This window comes from Sphaeramia orbicularis, chromosome 14 (assembly GCF_902148855.1).
Source record: "Sphaeramia orbicularis chromosome 14, fSphaOr1.1, whole genome shotgun sequence".
In the NCBI taxonomy this organism is placed as follows: Eukaryota; Metazoa; Chordata; class Actinopteri; order Kurtiformes; family Apogonidae; genus Sphaeramia; species Sphaeramia orbicularis.
Genome location: NC_043970.1, coordinates 34,622,554 through 34,644,439, shown reverse-complemented (window position 1 = coordinate 34,644,439; position 21,886 = coordinate 34,622,554). Strand labels below are relative to the sequence as shown.

Genomic DNA, 21,886 nt, shown 5'->3' with positions numbered 1-21,886 from the left:
TCAAAAGATTTGATTCGTTCGTGAATGTCACATCACTATAAGCTATAATTAAGCAATAATTACACAAATAATCAAGGAAATAGTAAATATAACATAAAACAACATCTGATTAATACACTGGTCTTTCTTCCCACTTTTTTTTTTATTTTTTACTTCAGATTTCACTATCATACTGTGCTTCTTCTACAGATTTACAAAGTAAATGCAGTGGTGGAAAAAGGTTGTTGGACACCCATGCATTAGGAACCACTCTTAAGGCACTGAACTCTGCCAAGTACACTCTAAAAAATGATAAGCTGGCTCAACGTAAAAAATTGAGGCAACAATTTCCATTAATCTTTTTAAGCTATTTCAACTTGGCAAATTGCGTAAATGCCTCAAGACTTCTCTAGTGAGGTAAACTCTATTACTTTAGTACAAACAACATGATTTGCTTTTTACTCTACAAGCTTAATTAAATCAAACCAACTTAATTTTAATTGTGTAAAAACTACTCCATTTAGTTGTACTGACTTATTGTTTTACTTTTTATCCTACTCAAAAATGTCCATACAAGTAGTTACCTTATTTTTTTGTGTTGGCCTAACTTACTTCTGTTCACCAGAAGAAATTTCACATAGAAAGTCCAGTATTATGATAATATTGCTTATTTCTCTTTGCACCTTAATAACTATATCTGACCACATACTAATATCTCTACTATGCGCGATACTGATGTCCCCAGCCTATTATAGACCGTAAGGTGTGTTTGCTGAGCAGTGAGACATTCCACTGGCTTGAATAACTTTAATTAACAATAACCAGGAAAGGGCTGGTTTGGCCTCTGGCTCTGACTCATGGTGCAGTTCTGTAAAAATACAAAAATAAACACACAAAGGCCAATAAACATTAGCATGCACACATTAACTCCAAATTAACACCAACACCATAACCCTGCTGAACCCCTGCACGGAAAATAACACATTTTCAACAATATACCCAATACCCACAATGCAATGTGTGCAGACATGCCACAATATACACTACAATTTTAAATCAGAAAGGAGCAAAATGTGTATTATCCAGTCCTTGAATAATTAAAACTACTGTTGCAGAAACAAAGCTAAATTCTATCAAGCCTTAAAGTTTGGTCAAGTTCTGTGTAAAATCAAGTTTCTCCCTTTTTTTTCTGTGCGTCCCTGCATTTCTTGTGGTGGGCGTGGTCTGGCAGAAATGTCTGTTCAAAATCGATATGTTCTTAAGTAAAGACTGTTTTCCTTGTTTTTCATTTAAACCAACTTAATAAAATAACTTATCAACTGATTTAAATGTGTACATGTAACAAACAAAATTTTTTAAGCAGAGAAAGTGCTCGATTTTAAGCTTAATTTACTTACCCAATGAATCATTTTTTAGAGTGTATTGTTCCATTCTCCAAACCCATATGTTCCCTTCTATTTGAGACTATGTAAAATTTTAAGGGTGTCGTAAAACCTTTTTCCACGACTGCCCAAATACAGTCTTTTACATATTTAGTAGACCAATACCCAATATGAGGTTTATGCCACATGATCTGCAATAAATTAACAGCTTTGGTCATCACCAAAATCATTTCTTAAATGTTTTTGAAATGGCTAATACACCTGTATGTAGAAAGTCTGTAACTGAAATTATATTTTTAATGCTAAGATATAATAATTATTACTATCCATGAATTTTTGAATTTACTGTTTTAGAAAAAATAGACAAAAAATAGAAAAGCACATTATTATCTTTTAATTAACACATCAAATTATAGTTATTTACTTCAATTCCTGAACAGAAAAAGTAGTTTTAGTGGTTGAATGCAATGCTTGATTCATTAGTGATTCCTTGGTAATAAAAAGGTGAATTCAGTTCGGTAAAATATCAAGATCCGACTGAAAATGAAAGAGTTCACATTTAAACATTTCATGATACTGGATGATCTCTGAGATAAAGAGGGAGAGGTGTTCCAATACATTTATTAAACACTGTATATAAATAAAAAATAAACCATAAAGATGCCTATACCACTAAATGTATATCCGTTTTATCTGCATGGAAACAATAAAACCACATTATGCGAAATAAAAAGTAGTAAGCATTCCCAAACAAATGTGTTAAAATGTAAGAACTACATGAAAAAGATTTTTACTGTATACAAGTGCCCTGACAGAATTTCAGAATTATACTGCGTCAGTTTAACTTCACGCAGCAGTATTTCAGTCTTGTCTTTTCATTAGACTGTATATTACATTTTTGTTTTTCTGCATCCATTTGTGTAATACAGTGCAGATTGTTGAGCCAGTCCATGACCTTTAGGACATTACACTCTATAATCTCCATAATTTTCAGTTGTGGAGGTGTGATAGCTGATAGTTACTACATAATCAGTGTTTATGATTTTTATTTCTCTGCAACTTGTCAGAATCCTGTGTAAGAACAGGAAACTGTTGTGACACCAACAGGAAGACTAAAACAGAACGGTGCGTAGGTCTAACCAGAATGTACTTCCTTCTCTACTTCACAATATTACAACGCATGAAATAGGGACTGATCAAAAGATTATAATCTGCATCTACTGATCTGTAGGTGACTTTTCTTTACCTGAAGCTGAATTTTGTTACTGTGAAACTGGTAACAGATTATAGTCATATTTTAGCACCAATTCTTCACATTCTGCACCACAGCTTCCTAATTTTAAAATTCTTTATCATGTTACTGCTCAAAAGTCAGCCTGCAGCATTTTAAGAAGCAAATATTGTGCTGTTGACTGCCCTGCTTCCTGATGATGTCACCATGATAAGAATAGACTGCAGCTGCATAGAGTCTGCTATGGTTCATTTTTTCATTTTTCACATATAAAAAAAAAGCATCTTAACAAGTGAAGAGGAGACAATAAATTATCTTTCCTTTTTATTATCTATCTGAATCATTGTGACCACAATATGTGACTTTTCTTTATGGTACTTCTGTAGAATACATGTTTAATTACATGACTGCCTTAATATACAGTTTGGAAAATGATACAGGAGCAAAATCCTGCACCCTAGTAAAAACCAACAACTAACATTAACTCAGAAACTATAAATACAGCAGGATAGTAGCACTGAACCCTGTTTTGAATTACACATTATAAATCAAATGCAAAAAAGACAAACTGTATAACTGTTTGCATGTTTGACATGAATACATGCACTGATAATAAATTGGGAAAAAATAACAAATAAATAAATCCTCTGGTCATTGTACATGCCTTCTATGAGCATGTTATCCAGTTCCACAGATATGGAGCATAGTGCAGGCTGATAGAAACCAGTCCAGTTATGTAATACGTCTGTCTCAGTTTTCCACCTTTGGTTCACTTCTGTCCTGCCGCTGTCATGACTGTTCGCCTGCTTCATCCATCTCTGCGTCTGCTGGAGCTGTGTTTTCCTGCTCTGGGTCACCAGGCAGGATCTCTGCAATGGTCTGGATAAGCTCCTCTATCTGCTCCTCTGATAAGCGCTCCTCACTCTCCTCTACCATCTGCAAACACAAACATGTACATTTTACATAATCTGCAGGACAAAACCACTGAATGAAAGTCTGTTTTATAAATTTAATCACATAAAAATATCAGTTAATATAAACAGTCACGTAGATTTTGACTTGTAAAGTATTAACAATGTTGTAATATACATACACATTAACTGCAATTTCAGGTAAAACAAAAACCAAATAGTTTTTCAAGGAAAATGTTCTGAATTCAAGAATTTAGAAATGTGCCATTAAAAACTAAGATATTCTCTGAGATTAAAGTAATACATTTGAGGGGAAAACCTCTCAAATTTACAAGAAAGTCATTAATGTCACTGAACTAATTTTTTTTTTATTTTCTAGAAATTAAAGTGCAACTTCACTATAAACAATCACCATGTTCTGCACTGGTGGGATATTTTCCCTGCTTACTTTCCCCTTTCACTAATAAACTGTGCTAAATAAAATTATTTGTGTGTAACATACACATTTTGCTATGGGAACAAAACAGACAAATTATATTTGTATAGCAATATAGTTTAGTATAAACTTCTACCGTAAAAGCAAGTGTGCAGTTTCAAAGCAGCTCCTGTGTAGCTGCAGGAGGATTCAGATGACAGCAACTACTACTAAACAAACACTATTCATGTAACATAACACCAGCAAACAAAACAGAGTTTATAGACTGTATGTTTGTTACCTCAGCTGTAGTCTTAGCCAGGCCCATCACTTTGTTAGCACTGGAGACAGGTCTGGCACTTCCAACTACACTGGTTTGTAAGCAAAATGCCTCCACAATAAAACTATAATAAAACTAGTCAAACTTGGGTCACTATTAGTGTGACAAATTAGGGTCACCACTAAAAAGTTCAATATACAATATTGGCAATCTAAGAATTAACAAGAAACTCAGTTTTACTCAAAAGGAAGGTTTGTCTCTGAGCTACAGTTCCACTACAAAACACTGTGTGCACATTAAAATACATTCACGTTTTAGATTCTTAGTAGAGCAAAATTTATCTATTAAATAAATATATACAAACCTATGTATGGATACAATAACACTTGATCGTATACCTTGGAAAAAGTAGTCAACCATCACTTTTGTCATTTGTTTTCCAATTCATCTCATCAAAGTTGGTACGATTCAGCATATTTTATCTCCGACAGGGATAATTTTAAAAAAATGTAGAACTGTGCTATGGTTCAGGAAAAGGAGGGAAAACTGTTTTTTTGGATTGTTCACACTTGTCTTAGGTGGTGCTGACAGCAGGATGCAGCGACGGTGCCTTTGTAAAATACTGTATCGAGAAAAGTTGGAGCATGTGCACAGAACAAAACACATTCTGTCGCTTAAATTAATAAATCCTACAAAAGAACACAGCACATACAAATACATATTTGTTATTTGAGCTGTTGTTGCAGCTCAGAGGTTGCTGTGCTCTGACACTGACAGCAGGACTTCAAACACAGATAGCAGAAAGAAGAAGAATGCCCTGTCCTGCTACTGCTCGACTGGAATAGTCACCTTATTCTGACATACAACTGTGGAACTAGACTATTATATTTGATCTGTGGCTATTTCTGAGTAACAAAGACAGTTGTATTTGCATTTGAATTAATTATAATTGCAGCTGCATCACTTCACTTTTCCATTTCTGTGATTAATGCTCAGTATTCATTACGTTTATTTACAGCAAAATTCATTTCATAGTGGTATCATCTAAGTGAGTCTTACTATTGATAGAAAACTATTTATAGTCATCATGGAGAGACACAATGTGACCAAAAATGTCCCATGCTTTAATATTTAGCCTAAGTCTTATTTAGCCTTTAGCTTCAATTCACTGGGGCATTGTTTCAATAAGCTTATGAAATGTCACAGCACTTACTCCTCTTCTGCTGTCAACTTTGAGGACAATTCATGTGTGAAAACCATCTCTCATGCTCCGAGAACAACTTTTTCACAGTTTGAGCCTGATGAATCCTGTCATTATCATCTTGGAATATGTCTGAGTCATCAGCCAAGAAAAAAATCCATTGATGTTCAGATCTGATCATTCAGCTGACCTTATTTTTTGGGCACATAACGTTGCTGAACCTAGACCTGACTGACTGGAGCAACACCAGATCATAACACTGTCCCCACAGACTTGTACTATAGGCACTTGGCATGTTGGGTAATCACTTCATCTACCTCTCTTCTCACCCTGATTCATCCATCATCCTGGAACAGGGTCAGTCTGGACTCATCAGACCACATGACCCCTTTCCATGAAACATAGTCCAATCTTTATGCTCTCTATCAAACTGACGGTTGTTTTAGAAATGGAAAGCTACTCACTGCATCAGTTAGAATTAAAGCACTTGTTGCTGCTGAAACAGACTATTCACTGCAGTAATTACCCAATGGAAAGATCTTATTTATTTGCTTAACTAAATTCAAGAATAGATTTTTTGGACAGGCTGTACAAAATTCAACAAGGATATTTAGTGTAGACAGGTGATGTAATACGCAGTAACTGGAAATGACACTTACCAGCTGAATTTCCACGGCAGTTTGGGGCCGATGGTTTAACAGTTGTAGTTTTTCTGCTCTGACGGGACAAAAATATAAATATAATACACTGATGAGTTCAAACAATATGTCTGTTGATCCACAAAAATACTATGAGTGGTCCAATACTGAAGTGCAAGGACAATGTTTGTGCATTTGTTAGATGTCACTGACTTTGTGAGTTTATGAGGAATCATGGTGGTGAGAAACTCTTTAACGATCTCTGGACTTTGTCTGCTACATGGTGTCTTCGACAGGTACTTCAGCGTCTATGTGGAAATATAGATAAAAAGACCTTTAGCAATGATGTAAACAAAACACAGAAGGCTACAACAGCAGGTTATAGTCAGTGAGCCGAGGCAGAGCACGTGTCCTGACCTCATACATGATGGTGTTCAGATTCTGCTGCCCAGCGCTGTGCTTGTTCTTCCCACTGTCCTTCCTCTGCTCCTTCAGATCTGTCAGTAGCTTAAATATCTGGGAGAAACACCCAAGCAGGTAAAGAGGTAAAGGTCTAAAAATGTTTTCAACTAAACTGGGAAACGCTTGAAAATAAATCACAGAGGTAGAAGACATTGCCTTACCTCATAGTTACTGAGCATAGCGGCATTCGCATTTTTCCTGAGGAATAAACGCAAAAGAAATGCCTCAGTGTGGGTATTGAATGTAAGGCTATACAGTATGTGTGATTTTAGGCTTTATGACAGTGTGTCACAGTCTTTACTAAGCAAAAGTTGGTGGTTTAGACATTACTAAGGTTAAATAGGCTGCACACTGCAGGGAAGAGCTGCACAAAACTGATTTTATTTTCCTCAGATGTGCAAATATCACAAATACTACTACTACTACTACTACTACTAATAATAATAATAATAATAATAATAACATTAATAATAAAGTTTATTTATATGGCACTTGTTGCAGAAAGATTTCACAAAGAGCTTTACAATAAAATCAGAAGTGAAATACATAGGCAGCAAAAACACAGTTACATACACAAGTAAAGAAAACAAACAAACAAAAAACAAACAAACGCAGGTATATGCAGACAAAAAAACATAAAAGCAAATGGTGATGAAACCCTCCTAACTGAAAGTCTGTCTAAACAAGAAGGTCTTCAGTTGCTTTTTAAAAGACTCAATTGAGTTTAAAGTGTGAAGTGCCAGTGGAAGTCTCATGGCCAAATCACATAAATTCTGATGTTTTCAATCAAGATTTGGGTCATTTCCATATACGGTCCTCAGATACAAATATTTTGCAGTGCAATTTCAATCTGAATAGTCATATCTGAGTTCCTGTAACATTTTTATCTCTCTAAACTAACATTCAGATTACAGTGTTTTATTTTCTATCTCATCATCATCATCTACTCATGAATTTGCTAACTTTCATTGCATATCAACACAAAAATGATTACCTAATACTTGTGTACTGGATATTGTTCTTTTGTGAGTGAAAATTCGGAATCGGATTTTGGCCACATCTAAAAATTAACGTGAACAGCAAAAGACAAACATTAAATCTGAGTTTATTGCAGTGTTCTCTCCACCTTTGTGAACACAGTCATGATAACATCATCTGAGTCAGTGAATGAAGACCAGGACTTGGGGAGACATCTGGATACATCAAACACTGAATGACTGGAATGACCCTTGTGAAAATGTGATCAGACAAATGGACTTTTATATTATATTCCTTTATAGTTTATATTTAATGGACCTCTGTAGACACGTCTGTTATTACAATGTTACAAATTAGCTGAAAAATACTAACTGATGTAATACTTTCTTTTGCAGTGGATGTTATTCATCACAAGTTTCCAGACTTGGTTCAACCAAAATACGCAAAATAAAAAGAATGTTGTTTATGATATTTAACTCAGAAAAATAGCCCTTCTCTAGACCGGCATTAGAAAATACCTGATGAAAAAATTCTTCAAGGGTATATATGTATAATTCGCTGATTATTCTTCAACCAGACAAAAGTCATATCTGTGCAAAGACTTACTAACTTTTTTCCCTATCTATTTAGAATCCAAACCACCAAATAAACACAAAGTCAGATTTTCACCCTCAGAATAACTCTCTACTGGCGAAATAATTAAACATACGACTTTAAGCTGAGATCGAACAAATGGTCTCATAAATACATTAAACTGCAGAAGACGCAGCTGCTGAACACAATTCTGTCATGTCTAATGATTAACGGCGTAACATATGACAGACTCACACATAATTCTTAATTACGAATCACATTTTTCAATACTTACACTTCCATTTCGCCAGGGATTGAGCGTTTCGTCCGTTTAAAAAAACCGTCCGTGTCGAAAACGTAGACCTACAGAAAGATTCCGCCCGAATTAATCTGGTTCCATTGTAACAATGTAGGAACCACATGTTTATTGTTCATATCTCCGCACAGTGGGTACAACTCGCCTTCCACCATTTTGATTTCCAGTATTATAAGACTTTTTGCATCGTTTGTAAAGTCAGCCCTGTTTACTGTGGCTGATGTTTGGATTCTGATGCCCCCTATTGTTACAGGTCAATATGTGATCACTAACTGGACAGTCAATGTTTATGACTGATAAAAACACGTCTATAGTTTTTTTCTTTTTAATTAATAGCTCAAATGTAAACCATGGTAATCATTTTTGCAGAAACTAAGGGGGAGTCAAGACATCACTGGATTAAAATGCAAAATATATTTCTCCACCGTCCAAAGGAAAGCCACAAAGCAATAAAAAAAATATTCAAGTCGTGAAAAAAAACAAAAAAAAACAGATTGAAGCTGTTGAATCCAAATCTTCTGGATCTTAACTTGCTTACAAATGTACAACACAAAATAAGCATTGTAGTAATTTATTTACGCATTAAAAACAAAGTTCTTGCAAAAGTATACATTTAAAAATGCAACAAAATTATAATGGAAAAAAAGTACAATGAATGAATATTTTATTTAAGTGTCAAATACTTATGTGCCCTGCCAGTATAGGCTTATAAGACACTACTGACATTCAAAACAGGAAGATGAACAACAGATGAAGCATGTCTTCATCCCAAAAATAATTACATAAAGCAAGGTCCTTTTAGTTAAGAAATACAGAGTTCTTTGTCTACATTTCCATGCCCTCCCCAAAAATTTTGCCAAACTACAGTATATATTTCATTTTCAAATACCCAACTCAATATATCCCCATCAGGTATCCAAAACAAATTGGGCTTTTTACATTGAATAATCTCAACAATTCCAAATACAAAACTGGAAGTACTTAAGACAATTGCAATTTTACATATTTTTCGCCACAGAAAACGTGGTGATTTTGACAGTAAATGTGAACTTTCCAGTTATACTGCATCTTATCTTTGGACATTTAATTCTAATCCATTGGCTATGGTTCCTGTGTCTGAGTGAAGGATTCAAAGAACTTCTTCAAATTCTCATTATTTCTGATCTCTGGATTATTTATTGCAGTTTTAAACTCTGGGTATTTTCTGATGTCAACCACTTTCTTCACATTATTCAACACATCTTCGTGTTTTGAGGATTTGCTAGTAAAATATTTCGTCAGCACATCCAGTTTTTCTCTTTGTACTAACTGGATGACCATTTGTTCGATGATGTCTGACAAAGGATATCCAAAGTCAATGACACTGTCTCTGCTGTTTGGGGTTTTGTAGTTGTATCCACCAGAATGCACTGCAACAACATTGCATTGTTTATCAAAGACAGGAGAGCCAGATGACAAAAAATAGAAACAGGTGTTATAAGTTAAAATTTGCCTGTTGAATTTAATCTGTTTTCCTATATTTTCAAGGGAAGCATGTGTAAGGAACTGAAATGCACTGTAATGTCCATGCTGGTATACGGCGTCTGTGCGATTGACAATTGGAATGATCCAGCAGGGATCAATCTTTTTCACACCACCATCTGGATGTCCTATGATATAAATACTACCACCTGGAGGACAAAACGTAAAGCGGCTCAACAGTTCATCAGGTAACGTCTGATCTGGACAGAGACTCAACAGAGCCCAGTCACGCTTGTACCCTGACTCATCAGTTCTATATTCAGAGGCAACAACCTCTTGCACTTTGTGTCCTACCCCAGGCTGACCCTGATTTTCATGAGAGAAATGGACAGTTACTTTCCCGTGAAGTCGCCATGTGGTCCAATCAAAAATGGTTTTTAGTACATGGCCATTTGTGAGGACAAAAGTGTCAAACAGGAGAAAACCACTTCCTGCAGGACTTCCATCTATTCTGACCTGACACACAGAGTCACTCAGACGCATCAGTGTTTTTCCTGTTTTTACCTCAAAAGAAGTCTCACAACGTTTTCCAAACTCTGCTCTAAGAAACCCAGGCACACTTTGTTTTGGTTTTCCCTCCAGCTCTGTTCTCACCCAGTTTTGTAATTGTGAACGTAAGAGTTCACATATTTTCTCGGACCCAGGGATTACACAAACCATAAAGTCATTCAGTTTTGGTTTCTCTTCTGTTTTAGCTGGAGTAGAAGATGGAGAAGGATCACAGTTTTCATTCAAATCAGATGGTGGTGATTCACTTTGAACTGCGCAAGTGTCATCAAGACTGCCTGGCTGACTGTCTGGTGGGCATGATTTATTAAGCAGTATGATCTGGAAAGTTTTACCATCAAGATCATCAACAAGATTTGACATTTCTGTAAATTCTCCGTTGGTGTCAACAAGTGCACAGTTTTTTTGAAATATGGTCTCTTGAAAGCGACCGTCTCTTTCCAAAGCATGCCTCACTTCTTCTCCTTTGTGTGCATAAACTGTTAATTCCTGATCAAGTGCTTCTATTGCTGGGTTCTTTAGGATTTTCCTTAGATTTTTACCCTTATTCTTCACATTAAACTCCACATATTGGTCAGATAACTCTCTCTGGTCATCTCCTGACTGACCAGATGACTGATTTAGCTTTTCTGAAGCTTTCACATGCTGTACAGTCAGGCGTTCTCCTGGTTTAATTAAGCTACATGGAAAATGTGAACTAATTGCTTTCCCACTTCGCGAAACAACAAGTTCTTTATTCGCTTGTTTCTTTCCCTCAAGTTGTCTAAATTGAGAGCTCTTCCTCAAAGAGTTTTCAACAGTTCCAGCTTCATTGCAGGTGATGTTGGTGGTTCTCTTGTCACTGTCGGTCCATTTAAAGGAATGGGGTGCATGGGATTTCTTCTGGAAAAAGATAGCGAAACATTTTTTTTAAAAAGCAAAACAAGACATCTCTCCTAAAAAAATCAAAGAAATTGCTGATAAAACAAGGTCTCTAAACAATAGATACCAACTACTGAGTTGAAATCTAAGGAATTAAAAATCAGATCATTGTATTGGAATAACCCACGTAACCCTTATGCCCTCCTGAAATTTACTGTCCTCTGGTTACCTTCATGAACACAAATGAACATGCACACGGAAACTACTACAAAATCATCACACATCAATATTTTGTTTGCTTTTTTTTTTTTTTAAATATATATAAATCTCTTAGACAGCTTCTCCCCTGCTCAAAACTACCAAACATTCAACAGTTTTCAGGATTTTAACCCTTTAAATGCCAGTTTAATAATTTGAATTCTAAGTGATTTATTACAACCCCCCCCCCCCCCCACACACACACACACACACACACACACACACACACACACACAAAAACATAAATGGATTGAGAGGGGGTGTGTGTGTGTTTGTCTGAGGTTGACCCCTTGGCGTCCTCTTTTTCATTTGCTTCGATGTCCTTCAGTGTTTTGGTTCTGTTTGCTGTCGATCCAGCAGAAGCAGAAAACACACAGATGGAGGATGTTCTTCAAGGAGCTGTGGAACTCCATGGTTACCTCAGAAGTCATACAGAGAAAGTAACTCCTCACATTCATCACACACACACCCTCTCAATCCATTTATCTGCTCCACATACGTCACATATTCAAAGCCTGTATGTTTCTGTTTCTAATTTGTTCATATTTCATATGTTCTGTTGTGTCTCTTGTTGTTCACACTAATGAATCATATGTTGATTTAAAAACTACTTTTTGTCCACAAGAGAGAACGAGGGAGTATGTGACACTACAGAAAAAATACTAATGAAATCAAATCCATTTTGTTGCTAATCTTTGACATATCCAAAGCTCTAATAACCACCAATTTTTCATCCCCTTACTATTTATTTTATGGAAAATATTCTGTTTTTTGTGTTTGTTTGTTTTTTAAATAAATCACTCAGAATTAAATGATTAGACTGGCATTTAAAGCTTAAAATCCTGAAAACTGTCAAATGTTTGGTAGTTTTGAGCACTGGAGAAGCTGTTTAAGAAGTTCAAAAATATTACTAAAAAGAAGCACTAAAAGAAGTACTAAAAAGAAGCTGTTTAAGAAGTTCAAAAATATTACTAAAAAGAAGCATTTCAACCAAACTTCATGTGAAAAGCTGTGACACAGTCAAAATGATCAACAAATGAAAAAAAAAGAGAAAAATGTAGAAAAATGCCTGAGGAGGACCTGAGAGTTACATCTGGGAGTGTCTACAACAGGACTCAGTAACCCTAGTCCTAGATAGCCACTATCCTGCATGTTTTAGATGTATCCCTCTTCCAGCACACCTGATGATCATTATCAGGCTTCTGCAGAGCTTGATGATAGGCTTATGTATTGGAAGAGGAATACATCTAAAACATGCAGGATAGTGGCTCTCTAGGACCAGGGTTGCTGACCCCTGGTCTACAAAATCCCACTTGTATCAGGCTGCAAATGGGAATTTGCATCAGGCTATGAAGTTGTTTTCGTCAGTCTCTTTATTAGGATGGGTTGAAGTAAACTCAATGACACTCTCACAGAGAGGAAGAAATACATGCAGTATCCTGTATTATGACTTTGTTGAAGTCATGTAACAATTGTAAAGTGTCATAAAAAATAGTCCAAAAACAAAATAATACAAAAAAAGCACACAAAGTTATTGTATACTTGAGATTAATGAAAAGAGACAAATTGTTATCCTCACAACTTCCGCCTTTGGTTCCATCAGTGTTTTAGAGGTTTCCACCTTTGGTTCTTCTGTCTTTGGTTCCATCAGTGTTTTAGAGGTTTCCACCTTTGGTTCTTCTGTCTTTGGTTCCATCAGTGTTTTAGAGGTTTCCACCTTTGGTTCTTCTGCCTTTGGTTCCATCACTGTTTTAGAGGTTTCCACCTTTGGTTCATCTGCCTTTGGTTTCATCACTGTTTTAGAGGTTTCCGCCTTTGGTTCTTCTGTCTTTGGTTCCATCACTGTTTTAGAGGTTTCCATCTGAAGGCTGGTTACACTATATGTACGTGGTGTCTCACCGAAGGGCAGACGAAGGATTAACGTGAATGAGGATGGAAGGCAGTCACTGAGTCTTATCTGTCCACATCAGCAGGCCTGTCACAATTACATAAAAATAACCATTTCACAATTATTTGAAACACCTGATTATTTCATATAGTGGTGATAATTGTCCCTATTGATGTTTATATTTGGGTGAAACACAAATATTTTTGACATTTCCACAGTTTTTCAAGTTTTGACTTGCACTCATGATGGCATCATTTCATTGCACGCTGTTCTTCTTTTCCTATGAGTTTAGTCAAAAAACACTGTGGTGTTTAATTTCGATATTGTAACATGGTTGCATAGTTTAGTGATGGTGGTTTTAACAGTTTCACTAGTGTTAATCACACTTATTTGTACAACAGTCGACCCTTTTATGAGCCCACCTGTCCAATCCTATATTAACAACCATAACCATGCACAAGAAGCCTGTCAAGCTTTCAAAAAAGGTGAAAGCTAAAGCAGTATTTATCCAATCCAATCCACTTTATTTATATAACACATTTAAAAAACACATGGTTGCCAGAGTGTTGTACAATACTACGGAAGCGTTCGTTCACCTCTAGTTTTTTTTTTTTGCCTTGTTTTAGGAACAACAAGGAGAAGCTCCTCAGTGCTCTAGGAGGAGCATACCACTCGAAGAGGTCAGAGATGTACTGAGGTGCCAAGCCATTTAGAGACTTAAAAACAGAATGTAAAATTTATCCGAAAGTCAACAGGAAGCCAATGAAGAGAAGCAAGAATGAGAGTGATGTGATCATGTTTATTTACACCAGTTAGAATTGAGTGGGGTTTAATATCAAATCAATAGTTTTAAAAAGAACTTTAGGTTAGCTAAGATTACTAGAAATGATATCAATTCAGCCTTGACAGTTTTTAGTAATTTTTCCAACTACCCTTCAGAATTTGATAAGACAATAGTAATTTGTCTTTTTTCCACCTGCACTCGGCTTTCCTGCACTTCTGCCGGGCTGCGTGGGTGATGTAACTGACCCATGGCCTGCGTTTTGATCTGGGGCGTATAATTTTTAAAGGAGCAACAGTGTCAATAGTGCTGGCACATGCAGAGAGAAAGGGTGAGGTCAAAATTTCCATGTCCAAGCTTGTGATGGAAGTGAAATCAGACAGAGTTTTATCAATGACCATTGAACACTTCGCAGCAGTAGAGGTCTTTAGTATACGGCAGTGGTGGAGGAGTAGGTGATTTAAAGCTAAAACGAAACAGGTTAAATAAAATAAAACAGGCATGTGATCAGAGAACACAGCATCACATATCTGGATATTGAAAATGGGCAAACCATACAATAAAACCAGATCTAGTGTGTGTCCACACTCATGTGTGGGACCAGTGACACATTGAGAGAAATTCAGAGAGTCGGTCACATTTAAAAAGTCTTATGCCAGTGGCTGGGAAGGATGGCACACATGCACTTTTAAATCACTGACCATTAAGATCCTGTCATAGTCCACCACTAGCTCAGCCAAGAAGTCAGAATAATCTTTTTAGAACATGCTTTATTGCTTTATTACAAAATACCATTGTTCAGTCATTCACCTCCTGAACCCGCATTATCCTCACTAGGGTTGAGAGGGATCCTGGAGCCTATCCCAACAACCTATGGGTGAAGGTGGGGTACACCCTGGACGAGTAGCCAGTTTATCGCAGGGCTGACATATAGAGACGAACAACCAATCACTCATATTCACACCTATGGGCAATTTTAGGTTGACCAATGAACCTATCAGTGCATGTCTAAATGTTGGGAGGAAGCCAGAGTACCTGGAGAGAACCGGGAGAGAACATGCAAACTCCACACAGGTCCCTGGTTGGAATTGAATCAGGACCTTCTTGCTGTGAGGCTACCATTGCATATTACAATTAAATTTGTTTTTGTGTTTATATGAGTAAAATACAGACAGAAATTATAAAAACAATCAAAAATTAAAATATAAAAGTTAAGTGAAAACACACACACACAAAAGTGAGTCCAGTATCAATAAAATGTGCAAGATGTACAGGTGACAGCAATAATGATAATGTCCAGTCTTTTTAAGTAGAGTAGTGCAATATCTTGAGTGTGAGTTCTGGTATACTGCATTTCCACTTTCATCTCAAGTCATGGTCATATGGAACTGCCTGTCACATTTTCTGTTGAACAGCAGATGGCAGTGTCCACTGTTTCAATGAGGCGTGGGGCTTCATTTGACCATCACTAGGCACATGTACAGGTATATTTATGAATACATAAAATGCACTTTCTACACAGAACTACAGTATACAGGTGCAGTCCTAATTAACACGCCTAACTTCATACCATAGGTTTTCTTCTTGAGTAGACTTCACTTTGCATCAGCACACAGTGAGTCCCATAGAACAGCACTAAATAAATGAATACGTCATTAAATAAGTCCTTAAATGTGTCATTAATTATTTGAAATTGGAAATACATACACAAACTAAATAAATACATCTATAAATAATTACTTAAATGCGTCATGAATTAATTAATATAGTAATTTAAGCATATATAATTATTTCACTATTCAGTTAAAAATTTCATGGTCCCTGTGCCAAGGGTGCCACAATGAATTTATTTCATCTGTTAACCTCGGCCAATACCGCCACCTTATTTTTTTAAATTTGGCTCCTTGGCGCTCCATACACTTGGCCCTTGACTAATGACGCATCACGAGAACAGTCTAGACAGAACACATAAAAAAAAAAACCAAAAAAAAAAACCAGGACAAACACTTCCACGTCCACCAGCTTTGAGACATGTGATTTTGACCAGTTTTTGGGATAAAAGACGGCACTGCTGAATTGATTCAGTTTTATTTACAATATGTCAAACTGCAAATGATGGTGATAAAAATTACTACTTAGAATTCAGATTGTAACCCATACAAAAACCATGTGAGGGACATAAAATCTCTTTCCTCCTACCCTCTATAAGTGTGAAATAAAGTTTTAAAATAAGCAGACTTACCAAAAACTAGTGATGTGGTGAGTCACAGGATGTCGGAAAGTTAGACAAGTGTTTATTTCGCACTGGTTGAAAAAACACTTTACCGTCGACTATAATTACGCCAAAACAACAGACAGAGAAATAAATGCTAAACTTAAATGGGTCATTCCAGATTTGGAGGACATTTGGGCTTCAAAATTCTTGAAAAATCAACCTTCACTTTTCTAATTTTCCATTATATATTCATCAATAATAGGTAATAAACTATCAAAGGCTTAATTGGCTCAGCTTACACATCAATGGTACAATTTTTATTACATGATTTATTTGGTGTTTGTAATACTTGGTGCAACCCTGTTACCAACACTAAGGAACCGGAAAAAAGTGCATTAATTAATTTCTTAAATGTAGTTCCTTTTCCATTAAGTAAAGAAAGTAACATTCTCTCTGAATAACCATTTGGTTTCATATATGACTTGATTTAAATTAATTTTAGCAACTTTCAAAATCTGTCTCGGCCAACTTTTCAATAGTGGCATGTTTCACTTTAACAATTTCAGTATTTATTTTACAATATTTACTCTGACACATGTTGCATATAATTACATAAACTCTTTAAAGGGTAATGGGTTGAACACTTTTGAGCTGAGAAAGTAATTTATGATTATTTTCAATTAACATCATATGGTAACAGGGTTGAAAGTAGGGTAACAGGGTTGCATAAAGTAACAAGGATGTCTAGCTACATTATTTCTGATTATACATCATTATATAAAAGTGACAAATACTCAAGACACCAAAGTGTTCTTTGAATAACTTTTAATACTTTCTGTCAGCACTGTTTCTCAAATAACAACCCCCCCCCCCCCCAAAAAAAAAACCAAACAAAAAAAACCCAATAATAATAATAATAATAATAATAATGGGGGGCTTATTTCAAGAAATTTTTCAGATTCAACTTTAGTCCTGATTTTCTGATGCAACAAGATGTTCTAAGCACTCCTGTGTATTTTTTTTTTTTTTTTATTTTCATCCAAAAACCACCCCCTACCCCGAAAATTACTTTTTCAGCCCTGAAAACATGGGGTTTTTGGAAACTTTCAAACCTTCTTCACTTTTGATGAAGTACAATGTAACAATCTGTTCATGCTGGGCCTTAAATGTTTTTTGTGAGACACGTCATGTCTTCAGAGTGCTTTGCACTAAAAAAGGTGTAGTGTCAAGGGTCAAATTATAGGTCAAAGGTCACCCAAATGGTCCAAATGCATGTTTCATGGAATGAAGCGGTTAATGTGGGTTCTTCCAAATGTTGGGCTCAGGTTCTCTCCTCAGAACACATCTACTGACCACAAACAACTGACATTCAATAAGACACATTAAACAGAACTATTTACTCATGTATTCTCCATACAGACATGTCAAAAAGAACAAACGGTAGTTTTACATGACTTTGACATTTACATGTATATGTCCTGTTGTGGGCGACACGGTGGTGCAGTGGATAGACCTGGTGCCTCACAGACAGAAGGTCCTGGGTTCCATTCTAACACCAGTCGATGGGGGTGGGACCTTTCAATGTGAAGTTTGCATGTTCTCTCCGGGTACTCTGGCTCCTCCCACCATCCAAACACATGCTCTGATAGGTTAACTGGTTAATCTAAATCACCCATAGGTGTGAATGTGACAGTGGTTGTCTCTATATGTTCAGTCTGTGATGAACTGGCGAAATGTCCAGGGTGTACCCCGTCTTCGCCCATAAGTAGCTGGGATTAGGCTCCAAGCGACCCCTGTGACCCTAGTGAGGATAAAGTGAGTTCAGAAAATGAATGAATGAATGAAGTGTTGGTGATTCCTTCCTAAATGTGTGCTAGTGTTTCCCGTCACACTAATGGCGGCAAATTCAAATGTAAAGTACATGTTTTAATATTTAGTCTCTAATGTGTCTTTAAAGGGCCAAAGGCCTTGGGGGATCCCACCAGGAAACCAGAGGGAACAGAACTTAGGACAGATTTGATAAAATGTCAGAATGGTATGAATTTTTGAAAAAAACTAGGCATTTTTGTGACCTTTAACCTACAACATGACCTTGACATTAGACTTTTCATAGTACAAAGTACTCTTACGATACAATATGGCACTTATAAGATCATTAAATGGCCCATCATGAACAGATTTATACACTGCACCGGACAAAAGAGTGAAGAAGCTGGGAAAGTTGTAATTTTCAGAGTTAAAAAACTAATTTTCAGGGTAGGGGGGGTTTTGGATGAAAATTAAAAAAAAAAACTAGAAGCACTCGGAGAGCGCAGACCTCCACCAAGGCTGATCAGTGGCGCCCCCCGTGGGCCCCCCCACCCCCAATCACCACCAAAATTTAATCATTTCTTCCTTATCCCATTTCCAACAAACCCTGAAAATTTCATCCAAATCTGTCCATAACTTTTTGAGTTATGTTGCACACTAACGGACAGACAAACAAACAGACAGACAGACAGACAAACAAACCCTGGCAAAAACATAACCTCCTTGGCGGAGGTAATTACACAGGAGTGCTTAGAACATCTTGTTGCATCAGAAAATCAGGGCTAATATGGTATTTGATATTAAGCCTCCCCCATTATTAACCCTTCAGGTAACGTTCTCCTGGCTTTACTCCTCTTATGAGCCTCTCTCCACTTTTTTCGTTGGGCATGCTGTCCTCTCTCACTGCAGTCTTTTTTAGCAACTTCTTTCCTGTTTCTCCATCTTTCCTCCATTTCTGTCTTTCTTTTAGTAAACACTGTTGTCTCCCCTGTACATCAGCATCACACTTGGCACGGTGGCATCTCTGCTTTTCAGCAGCACTCAATGGTGGGCCACACTGTAAGAAAAAAAATTATCTAACTTAATTTAGTGTCCCCTATTATGAATTGTAACACATTGTTTATATATAGTTTGATTTATGTCAAGTTAATAATCCCATCAAGGTAGCTGCTACAACCATAATCCATTTGGACTACCATTAGGAAATAAAAGGAAACAATACAGTCTGGAAAATTCAGGAATGTGTTTACAATATGTAGATTAACTAAATTCTATCTCAGATAATGTCAATTATTGACTTGAACCATAAATAATAGTTTGTAAAGTCTGAGTAAACTGGAGGAGATGTAACCCCATTAATGTAGTGCAACCCTGTTACTCTAATAACAGTAACAGGGTTGCGAGTAACAGGGTTGCAAATCCAGACTAATGTTAGCTTTTTCTCAGGCATAGAAGCTAGCTACTTAGCTAGCTGTTACTGCTGACCAAGAGGACACACTTACTTATGTAAATAAGTAAAGAAAAAATCAAACAGCATTTGTCTTATCCTATTAATATGGGTAACAGGGTTGCGTGAGGTAGAGTGAGACATTCAATCAAGGCTCACAATCTTATGAAAATATGAAAAATAGAAGAGAGGACATACCTTTGCTCTACCCATTCTTTTGGAAAACTGTTTGATGATGTCAATTCCAACATATCATGCAATTCACTGCTTTCTTCTTCTTCTACCATGCTAAAAGGTTATGGGTAACAGAGTTGCGCGCATGCTGTGGGACACAGGTTCCATGCATAATAATAAATATTTAAAATATTATGTTTATTAAAAAAAATGTTCCCGCAATTACAAGAGACAGCAATGAAACAAGTCATACCAAAAAAAGAGATTTAAATTTCATTTTAACTGTTTTATTTGAGATTCAATCTGGTCATCAGGGGGTTGGGACAAGTGAAAAATGGCATTTTAGGGGGTACTTCAGACTTATTTGGTATTTTTAAAACTATTTACAAACATTCTTTTCTCCTAGTTTTTTTTTTAGATTTGGTCTCAGGACGAGTAAATTTACACGGAAACTCCATGTTTTAGTATTTTGTAAATGGATTATTTAAAATTTGATGGGTGGGACGTCAAATGTCCTCCAGTTCTGGAATGACCCAACTAATGGCGTCTTCTCAGTTGTCTGCTCTCTCTCTCTCTCTCTCTCTCTCCGCCTCTGTTCACACCCACCAACTCACTTGCCTCCCCCCATACTTTTCTTGGCCCTTGACTAATGACGCATCACGAGAACAGTCTAGAACGCATTAAAAAAAACAAAACAAAACAAAACAAAAAAAAAAAAAAAACAGGACAAACACGTAGAGCACTTCCACATCCACCAGCTTTGAGATGTGATTTTGACCAGTTTTTGGGATAAAAGATAGCACTGCTGAATCGATTCAGTTTTATTTCCAATATGTCAAACTGCAAATGATGGTGATTAGAATTACTACTTAGAATTCACATTGTAACCCATACGAAAAGAACGCGAAGGACATAATCTTTTTCCTCCTAGCCTCTATAAGTGTTAAATAAAGTTTTAAAATAAGCAGACTTACCAAAAACTAGTGATGTGGTGAGTCACAGGATGTCGGAAAGTTAGACAAGTGTTTATTTCGCACTGGTTGAAACAACACGTTACTGTTGTAATTACACCGAAACAAACAGAGAAATGAAAATGAACCGTAACAGCTGGCTTCTTTTCATTCGCCCGCTCTCTCTCTCTCTCTCTCTCCGCCTCTGCTCACACACACACACACACACACACACCAGCTCACTCGCCCCGCCCCCATACTTTTCTAACACGTTACTGTTACTGCTGTAATTACACTGAAATAACAGAGAAATGAAAGCGAATCTTAGCAGCTGGCTCCCTCTCCTCTTCTCCCCTTTAGTTTTGAATTACTAGTTACAATCATAATCAGGGCCGGACTGAGACTCATTTTCAGTCCTGGAGTTTCATACCTCAGACCGGCCCACTTTAGATCACAACCGATTATTATTAAAATCATGGAATTATAATCTTACATGTTAGGTCTACACACTGTTCTGCAAAGCCTTGTAATTCAGTGTATTTTCTAAAATATTTCCAATTCAGCGCAAGTAAAGGTTGCTTCACAATGTGGATTTATTTCAACAGTGAGTGCACATCGACATCTCCAACATTACTATTCCTCACAACACAACAATAACAGAATCTATATTTTTGTTCTTATAAGTGTTAACATTTTTCAAACCTTTAAAATGTTCGAAATGAAATGAAAGAATACATAAAAATATTAAATTAAAAAAAAAAAAAAAAAAAAAAAAAAGCTTGCTGCACTTTCTAATAACTTATTTTTGTATCCTCTGCAACAAAAGATTTCCATCACAACTTGCAGTTTGTTGCATCTTTGCTATTGAAAACTTTTGGTATAGTGAAATTAGGGGTATGATGAGGATGATAAGAAAAAAATGTCTGTATATCCTGTGACTGAGGGCGGGCAAAGCAATCAAAGCTAACAACAGACTCATCTTCATCTGTGTCATTTGTGACTAGTGGTTCAGGGTTGTGCTGCTGAGCTGCTCCTCTGTCATCAGTAGACTCTGCTCTCCCTTTCACACTTCCTCCAGTTTCTCTAGACTCGCCTGCACCTGGATCACA

General features: G+C 36.5%; 2 protein-coding genes across 4 annotated transcripts; both read right to left on the bottom strand.

The window, feature by feature from the left end:
* Positions 1 to 1,967: 1,967 nt before the first annotated feature.
* On the bottom strand, positions 1,968 to 8,498 carry crcp (calcitonin gene-related peptide-receptor component protein). The gene is made up of 6 exons (XM_030154618.1): positions 8,346 to 8,498; positions 6,661 to 6,697; positions 6,455 to 6,553; positions 6,251 to 6,345; positions 6,059 to 6,116; positions 1,968 to 3,528 (listed from the first exon to the last, which is right to left on the bottom strand). Exons 1-6 carry the CDS (start codon positions 8,351 to 8,353, stop codon positions 3,382 to 3,384), a joined length of 444 nt encoding a protein of 147 aa, XP_030010478.1. The 5' UTR covers positions 8,354 to 8,498; the 3' UTR covers positions 1,968 to 3,381.
* A 423-nt stretch (positions 8,499 to 8,921) lies between these two features.
* LOC115433291 (protein FAM111A-like) lies at positions 8,922 to 20,963 on the bottom strand. Of its 3 annotated transcripts, none has more exons than XM_030154614.1 (3): positions 20,802 to 20,963; positions 13,093 to 13,488; positions 8,922 to 11,276 (listed from the first exon to the last, which is right to left on the bottom strand). In XM_030154614.1, the coding sequence occupies exons 2-3, from the start codon at positions 13,372 to 13,374 to the stop codon at positions 9,468 to 9,470; spliced, it is 2,091 nt and encodes a 696-aa protein (XP_030010474.1). In that variant the 5' UTR covers positions 13,375 to 13,488; positions 20,802 to 20,963; the 3' UTR covers positions 8,922 to 9,467. The 3 variants fall into 3 exon arrangements, with proteins under 3 accessions (XP_030010474.1, XP_030010473.1, XP_030010475.1); XM_030154613.1 differs by lacking the exon at positions 20,802 to 20,963 and adding an exon at positions 16,425 to 16,530; XM_030154615.1 differs by lacking the exon at positions 20,802 to 20,963 and adding an exon at positions 16,425 to 16,530 and having other exon boundaries at positions 8,922 to 11,273.
* Between the last annotated feature and the right edge of the window lie 923 nt (positions 20,964 to 21,886).